Here is an 8,662-nt window from a genome sequence, read left to right on the forward strand (position 1 = left end):
TTATTAATACATCCTTGTGTCACAGACCCGCTGGGACTCCACTGATGCTCGCACTGAAAAATTTGAGCAAAATTTCGTCCCTGGCTGGAAAATACCCCGGAGTTTCAGCCCAACTGGGAAATTGACTTTTATTTCATCTCCATTCGAAATTCAATGTTTAAAAATTGCACCTCCAAAACCATCCCCACTGGATTTTTTAACCTTTGAACAAAAGAATTGCTATCCCCATAGTATTCTTTTATCCCCCACTGAGGAAAAAAATTCCACCGGGATGTAAGACAGGGGTGTATCAATCGACCATATTCATGATATGCACCATTGCAATATCTTCGACGGACCCAATAGCTGATTGGTTGAAAGTGACGTAATATCAGTCAATACGTCACTTGCAACCAATCAGCTGTTGGGTCCGTGATGTAATGTCAGAAGACATTGCAATGGTGTATATCATGAATACTACAACTTAGTTAGATAGTTTACTTCTATGTACCAATAAAAAATCTCAGATCTCAAATCCCTGCTCATATCAGAGTTATGTCTTATGTTTTGAATTTTATTTAACATGCTGTAGTCATTCAGAGTACATATCAATATTATATCAGCAGGGAGCTCCTATCAACAGTGTAGGTAGGTAGGTAGAATTGATTGCGATTGTATTATTACATTTCTGATGTTTTTCAATGGGAATTAAAAATTCTGAATCAAAAAAATCGAAGGAGTATTTTTGATTAAGAAAGACATAAATTGAAATAAGCTTTTTTCGTAGATCTTTTCTGTTTTTAGTGGTGGTCTGGTGTTTTGCATTTGGTTTGTCTCATTGAGTTAAAAGGCTAAGAGTAGAATAGAATCTTTAACCTTTCGCAGTCCAGAAAAAGTGAAGCCACTTATTTCCCATCCAAAACGCGCCTAGAACGCGCCGTAATCATGACGACGGATTGTATCTAGCGGTTCCTTTGTTTTTGAGGTCTGCATTTTTGTAAATTTTAATTTGGCGTTTGTGTAAAAGCCACGCGCGGGCGTTCAAGAAGGGAAATAAGTGACTCCAGGAGTCTCGAGTCTAGCACTTCGGGCTTGGAAGTCAATGGGTTTGTCTCATTTAGTCTAGCAACTGTCCATAGCCTGGAGATCCATGTTATGATTTCTTATTGATATACTGATGTGAAATGAAGATCATGGGCTGAGAGATGATAATTTGAAAATCTTTTCTGTGGTCAAGAACCTTGTAGCTAAATATTCAAACAACTTCCATCAAAATGACCTTTGGCATTTTAAGTATTTAAAAAGATTTCAAACAGGACGCACGGTTTGAATATTGGGCTTAGTTAAAAAAGCCATCCCAAAGAACGTATGCAAACTCCAGGGTGGCCAAAACTTTATCTGGCAATTTTTCACGCCGAAATCTTTGCCTTGGTTAGTTACACCAATTCCCAATTCCAATCACCAGGAATATCACCCGCATTCTTGTATCCCCCTCTTATGGTATGGGTTGACCCGGGCGAAGGTATATTCACTTGCCAATTGAACCGTAGTACTATAGTGGAATCGAACTCAGACCTCCCAGACGAGAGTCAAGAACGATGACCACCACAACACTACGTTAGAATGAACAATGTGTCAGGTTCTTGTACTCAAACACAAAATTTATTCCCTACAAGGTAATCCCAGCTGGCACACAACGTTGTTTTAACGTTCATCTAACGTTATATGGACGTTGTAAACGTTATATAAGCGTTGAAACAACGTTGTGTGCCAGCTGGGAATACCACCTGTTCAGACTACGTCTTCAAAGAGAAATTTATTTTTGCCCCACCACATCCAGAAAATTCTGAGTAAAACTCTTTAGAAAACAAAGCACTCTTTAGGAATCGGTAACTTTCCTATAATCACAAAAATGTTGCAATTTAGAAAAAAAACTACACATAGAATGTTATGTTTGTATTTTCTCATTCTACTGGCAAATAAAGTTGACTCACAGAAATCATGTGGCTTAACTTTTAATGGTACTGAAGGTGTTATTTCATCGTACTCACCTTACAGCAGAGGGGAAGATTGTTTCTGGGAGATCACACCACGCGTACATGTTTCTTATATCAAATTAACATGGAAAGAGTTCATGGTTGATGGGGTTTTACCGAGTTGCAACAATGACTTTGTTGAAGTCTACTCAGGGTAAGAAAACTTTTCTTTAAATAAAAAGTCATGCATCCCTTGCTCATAGTTCCATCGAACTTTTTTTCTCAGTGGGGATAAATATTTTCATTGAAATCAAAATGGGGATAAAAATTCTATTGTTTCAAGGCTAAAAATCCTGTGGGGATAGTTTTAGGGTGCAACTTTTTACTTTGAATTTTGGATGGGGATGAAATCAAAGCCAATTTTTCAGTGAGGCTGAAATTGAAGGGTATTTTTCCTACCGGGGACGAAATTTTGGACAAATTTTCCAGTGAGGCTAGCAGTAGCGTAGACAGGGGTGAAGGAACATTTGCTTAGGAGAGCAGATTGAAACGACACAGTAATTATGTTTTTATATGATGAATAGGTAAGTGATTTGTCGTAAAAATCTGCTCTCCTACGCAGATCGTTCTTCACATCTGTCTACGCTACTGGGCTAGCGTCCCAGTGGGTGTGTGACACAGGGTGTACAAATATTTCCAGGGTGTACAAATATTTCTTAATACTGCAAACTTACTTGCAATCTTTTGGTTTTTCTTGTTCTTCGCTTTTTTCTTCTTCAGCCTCCTTTGATTCCTCTTCAGCCTCGTTTTCGTCTTCGGGTTGAACTTCTTCATCTTCAGCTTCATCATCTTTCTTGTATCATTCTTTCACCTGATGATACAAGTTCATGGAACAGATTTGTTTAAAGGTTTAACCACGCACTTCTTTAGACTTAGGAATAATAGAAAGATCAGAATCACTGATAGAACAAAGTTTTTTTCCTCTCTGGTCGCTGCTAAGTTAATAAAACCCCTGTTTTACAGCCCCGGTGCAACTTTTTTTTTAAAGAGTGTCAAATAGATATAGTTTCCATCAGCGATTCCGACCGTCTTATTATTTTCAACTCTAAAGAAGGGTGTCAAAATTAGAATTAGCTGTCTTTGCTGCTTTTAATTCTTCACATAATGTAAAGAGTACACGTTTTTTATGAGAACAAACTGTATAAGAGCATAAGGCTTCGATAGCCAAATTTTAAGAACAAGTTAAGAACATCTGAAGGCTTTTGGACTCAAAAACACTATATTTCTCAGGAAAATGGGAAAAATGCATGTTAAGAACATTGTTAGGCTTGAAACTGAAAAAGTTAAAAAGTTCTGAAGGGTTAAAAAATTTTGGATGTTCTTATAAAAAAATGTGTAAGCTAACAAGCAGTGTATTTTAATCAAAATTTTTGAAAAAAAATATGGATAGCTTTGTCTATGAAAATTCTGTTTACTTTCAGATGTGAATCTCCTGTCAAATTGGTTCGTTTTTGCTCCAATAATATGATTGGCGACTTACCACATGACATTTACACCAATCAAAATTGTTTGAAAATTCGGCTTCATGCCTCTGAGAAAAATTCTACTCGGCAGACCGGATTTGTGGCTTCTTTTGAAGTATTTTCAACAGGATATGCTAACGTTGCTACGCAATGCAGAAGGTAAGAAAATCTTTTGATTTGAATTTATAAGCCATTTGGGATTTTGGGATTATCCATTCTTGAAAAAAGGGGGGTCGCAACAAAGTTCTACAGGGTGTCCCAAAACAAAGTATTGAGCTCGAACATGATTCTGAGTAGAAGGTTGTTGCGTGTGTTTAACAAAATGTAAATCAATTTTGCTCCATTGTCCCAGTGACAAAAGTGAGATATCACTTTTATTGGTAGAAAGAAAAGTGGGGTGGAGAGACGAGAAAGTGTTTCAGGTTGGTGGGATGGATGATGTTGCATTGCACCAACGCGACAAAAACTTATCGTATCCCCAAGCCTTAACCGAAGTCAAAGAGATACATCAATCACATAACCCCACACCATAACAATACGAAAAAGGAACCTTGAACATTGAGCCACCTTGCAATCTTACAATCATCGGCAGATTTGGGATAACTCTTGGACGGAAATTTTACACACGACACTATATCTACAATCAGTGCCATAACATATTGGCAATTTTGGCTATTTCATCATTTTTCGAAAATTGAATTTCGAGCGAGAATGTCAATTTCGGGCCTTCAACTTAATTTCATCGAATATTTCGATCTTGGAGGGATTTATTGGTTTCTAGGCTATAATTCAAGCCCTACCGGATTATTTTTGAGCTTCTGGATTCTCAGAACCTAAGATTCTAAGTCTAGCGTTAAAACTCAGAGTTAAAACTTCTACCCTTCCAACCTAATTTAGAGCGCTTCCAAATTGTTTGTGGTTATAAAATTTCGTGGGGATTTCCCATTTATGGCAATTATTTTGGAACTGATTGTAGATAATTTTCAGCTCAAGTTAATTGTACTTTTTTTTGCTAGTGATACAGACTTGCATCGAAAAGCTGGCGTAATTGCGTCACCAAAATGGCCAATAGGTTTCACTGGAGATGATTTACCAGGTCGCAGTAAGGAGTGTGAATGGGATATCAAAGCAGCCAAGTTGAACGTGATACAAATAAATGTGATGGATATCGATTTTGATGGCAGTTCTGATTGCTACAAGAAAAACAGGTTAAAGTTAACAGGTGATTTTTGAGAGCATACACCTTTTCCGACCGTAGTTGCGCGGTCAGACGCGTGCCACTTTATCATTTAATCATCCCGCTAAACTCGATCTGCACACCTTTTTCTATTGTCTATAGGTGCGAAAAAAAAGACTGGGACGGTTTTAGTGGGATAAAGCGGACAAAAAACCCCCACGCGGCAATTGGCAGCTACAGTCGAAAAGGTTTATACGCCTTTTCAACCGTAGTCGCGCAGTCGGGCGTGTGCCACTTTATTATTCAATCATCCCCCTAAAATTGATTCAATCCTTTTCCACACCTGTTTTTCTATTGTCTATAGGTGCGAAAAAAAAGACTGGGACGGTTTTAGTGGGATAAAGCGGACAAAAAACCACCACGCGGAAATTGGCAGCTACAGTCGAAAAGGTTTATACGCCTTTTCAACCGTAGTCGCGCGGTCGGGCGTGTGCAACTTTATTATTCAATCATCCCCTTAAAATCGATTCAATCCTTTTCCACACCTGTTTTTCTATTGTCTATAGGTGCGAAAAAAAAGACTGGGATGGTTTTAGTGGGATAAAGCGGACAAAAAACCCCCACGCGGCAATTGGCAGCTACAGTCGAAAAGGTTTATACGCCTTTTCAACCGTAGTCGCGCGGTCGGGCGTGTGCCACTTTATTATTTAATCATTCCCCTAAAATCGATTTAATCCTTTTCCACACCTGTTTTTCTATTGTCTATAGGTGCGAAAAAAAGACTGGGACTGTTTTAGGGTTTTAAAACGGACAATAAAATGCCCGTGCAGCAATTGACGGTTACGGTTGAAAATATGTATTCGCCCTGCTATACATAGTGAGGGGTTTGGTAATCCAAAAGCACTACGCTTCGCTGTATAAGTGTCATTGGCTAACCTTAACAAGGTTGGTGGCGAGACCAGTTCTTTTTAATTAAATTTTTTTTCACCAAAACTGACTAAAAAAGCAAATTTGTGAATTTAATGATATAATAAAACCATTCCTATCTGATTGGGTTTTCGTTATAGGTTAGGAACACCCTTGTCTCACTTAGGCTACTGGCAACCACTAACGGATTTGTGCCCTTTATACTTCCTGGGGTTTTGTAGATGACTACAATTCAGATTGCTGTCTCACAGCCCTGGTCAAAGTTTTGATCTCATCAGTGAGGGTGAAGATTTTTATCAAAATCCCAATGGGGATGGTTTCGGAGTCCAATTTTCCCAATGGGGATGGTTTTGGAGTCCAATTTTCCCAATGGGGATGGTTTCGGAGTCCAATTTTCCCAATGGGGATGGTTTTGGAGTCCAATTTTCCCAATGGGGATGGTTTTGGAGTCCAAATTTTCCATAAAATTTTAAGTGGGAATAAAATCAGTGTCAATTTCTCAATGGGGCTGAAATTTCATGGTATTTTCTCCACGGTGGACAAAATTTTGGGCAAATTTTCCAAAAGTGCTTCAGTCCCAGCGGTCCAGTGAAACAGGGGTGTTAAAGGGACATAAAAGTAGAATATCATTAAAGCATTAAAATCACGTGTCCAAAACAAACTTGTAAAACAATTGAAAAAATCAAAATCAGCCATATTTGTTTTGATTTTTTTATTTTGACATGTGTCATTTGTTTTGATTTTGTATCCCGCTGCATACGGTTTGTTTACAAATTTCGTCAGTACTTTAATATCCCTTTAAAGAAAAAATCTGTCAACTCTTTATTCAGGAGAGCATTCAGTTACAAATGATGGTCAAAGTGATGGCAAAAAAAACAAGAAGAAGAAAACTGTCATTATCGAAGGAAAAAATGTGAAAAAGTTCTGCACAACAGAAAAACCATTTACTTGGTCGACAAGTTATTATGAAATCGAAGTTGAACTCAAAGGTGGTTACTACCAACCCTCAAAAAGACGTGGATTTATCTTGGGATATGTGCATTACAGGGACGGTCAGTGTTAACACTCGCTAATTCGATCTCGAAAGGGGGGAATGTTATTTGTTCGAATTACAAGGAGATTCGAATTATTGAAAGTATTTTATAAGAGGGTTTCTCCAATGAAGTATAAGCCCAGAGGGATAGAAGTGAATCTTCACCTTCTCATCAAGAAAAAGTAAAGCCTTGAAGTATCGCCATATTGAACGACAGCGGTTTTTTGTTTTTTTTGATTTTTGAATTTAGATTCGAATTTGTATTTAACTTAAGTATGAAGTTCGAATTAGGTGAAGGGTTTCTTCCGATAGAAGCCCAGGGAGAGAGTGAAAGTGAAATCTTCAACCTTTCTCAGTCAAGAAAAAGTAAAGCCTTGAAGTATACGCCATATTTTGAACGACGGATTGAATTTAGCGGTTTCTTTGTTTTTTTTGAGTCGTATATTTTTTGAAATTTAGCGGAAAATTTCACTTTCAATCTGGAATTTGTATTAAAACCACACGGGCCGCTCAAAGGCCGCGTAACTTAGGTAGGATTAAGAAAGATTCGAATAAAAGAAGTTCGAATAAGTGAGAGTCTAAAGGTGAAATTTCCCAAATATTCTTGAAGCTTCACAACCATCCCCACTGCCACCAAACTTTCCAGGCTTAGAACAATGGAATTTCGATAGTCTTAATCGCAGACCAATATACTTCCTATATATAAGAAAAGTTTTTCGCTAGAGGAAGAACATAAGCCTATGATTTCCATTTCCATTCGGATTTCGATAGAAAAACCTTCAAAGGGGCTATGAGACAGGGGTTTTAACTGAACTTCTTTTTGAATTCTTAACCAACAGATGAGTTGATTGCTAAAGTGATACTTGTGATGCAAATAGCTTTGATTGTTGTTGGTATCATCATTGCTGGTTGTGTGTTGTGCTTCGTTAAAAAACGTTGGTGGGATCGAAGACAAACTGACCAAGTTGCCTCAACAAACGTTCAAGAGAATGCCTCACTAACAGGTTATGCTGATTGTGAAATGTCGGGCGCCAAATCAGAAGAGACGGTAGCTTTGAATACTCAAAAGCAATACGTTCAATATGGAAATAGTGAAGGTAAAATGCTTTACGATTAATTTAACCATATGTTTATAGTTTTAAGGGCTAATTAGACTACACAATATATTGACGAACAATATTTGACAATATAGTTTTCAGGGGGGTTTGTACTTTCAGCAGTACGGTATTGCAGGATTTGACGAATAAAGAGAAGGAAAAGCGGTCTTCTAAAATCAGACAGTGACGGTGATTAGCCTTGTTTTTTGTCAGTATACCGGTCTTTTAAGCTATTAAATTGTTTTCTCAGAAAACAGGCAATTAAAGGTTTTGTTTTTAAATAAGAGTGATATCGTTTGCTTACTCGTCAATGTTAATTTACAAGCTTTTCACATTAGATTGAAACGAATATGGAGCAAGATTGATTCGAAAGAGGCCAAGAAAAACATTTTTTTATTTATATCAGTACATATAACAATAGGCAGACACTGTCATGATATGAAATATGTGTCTGATATGAAACGGGAATACTTATGTAAAAATAAAATCTTTAATTAAAGAGTCGCCGTAATTATTTATTAACTGATTCCACCTTTCAGAAATACCACCGCCACCTTATCCAGGGCCACAGACTGATGGAATTACTCTCCCTCCACCCATTCTCAATCAGCCACCATATCCGCCAATGCAGCATCAACCGCCCTACCCACCAGCTCAACAACCGCCTTATACGCCAGCTCAACAACCATTTTACTAAAATTCTAAAACCTGGAATTATATAATAAAATAAAACATGTAACTTTATAATATCTCGACTTTGGAGTAAAACGAAATGGTGAACAGACTTGGAAGTTTTGCTCAGAAATCCTCTGGTATAATATCTCAATCCATTATCTACAAGAAGAAGAAGGCAAAATTTTGACATTCGTTCGTACCACCCTTGAGGAGATTATTTTCCTCAAATTTCGGCAATTTTGTCGTCGTGTACTCCCAGGGCAAAAAAAGTTTTG

The 8,662-nt window shown here is 37.6% G+C and overlaps 1 protein-coding gene across 1 annotated transcript; it reads left to right on the forward strand.

Moving 5' to 3' along the window:
• Positions 1–1,909: 1,909 nt before the first annotated feature.
• On the forward strand, positions 1,910–8,409 carry LOC136821704 (uncharacterized). The gene is made up of 6 exons (XM_067077910.1): positions 1,910–2,169; positions 3,437–3,637; positions 4,495–4,700; positions 6,413–6,634; positions 7,455–7,712; positions 8,252–8,409. Exons 1-6 carry the CDS (start codon positions 1,925–1,927, stop codon positions 8,407–8,409), a joined length of 1,290 nt encoding a protein of 429 aa, XP_066934011.1. The 5' UTR covers positions 1,910–1,924.
• Positions 8,410–8,662: the final 253 nt, after the last annotated feature.

This window comes from Clytia hemisphaerica, unplaced genomic scaffold, assembly GCF_902728285.1.
Source record: "Clytia hemisphaerica strain Z4C2 unplaced genomic scaffold, Clytia hemisphaerica genome assembly, whole genome shotgun sequence".
Lineage (NCBI taxonomy): Eukaryota > Metazoa > Cnidaria > Hydrozoa > Leptothecata > Clytiidae > Clytia > Clytia hemisphaerica.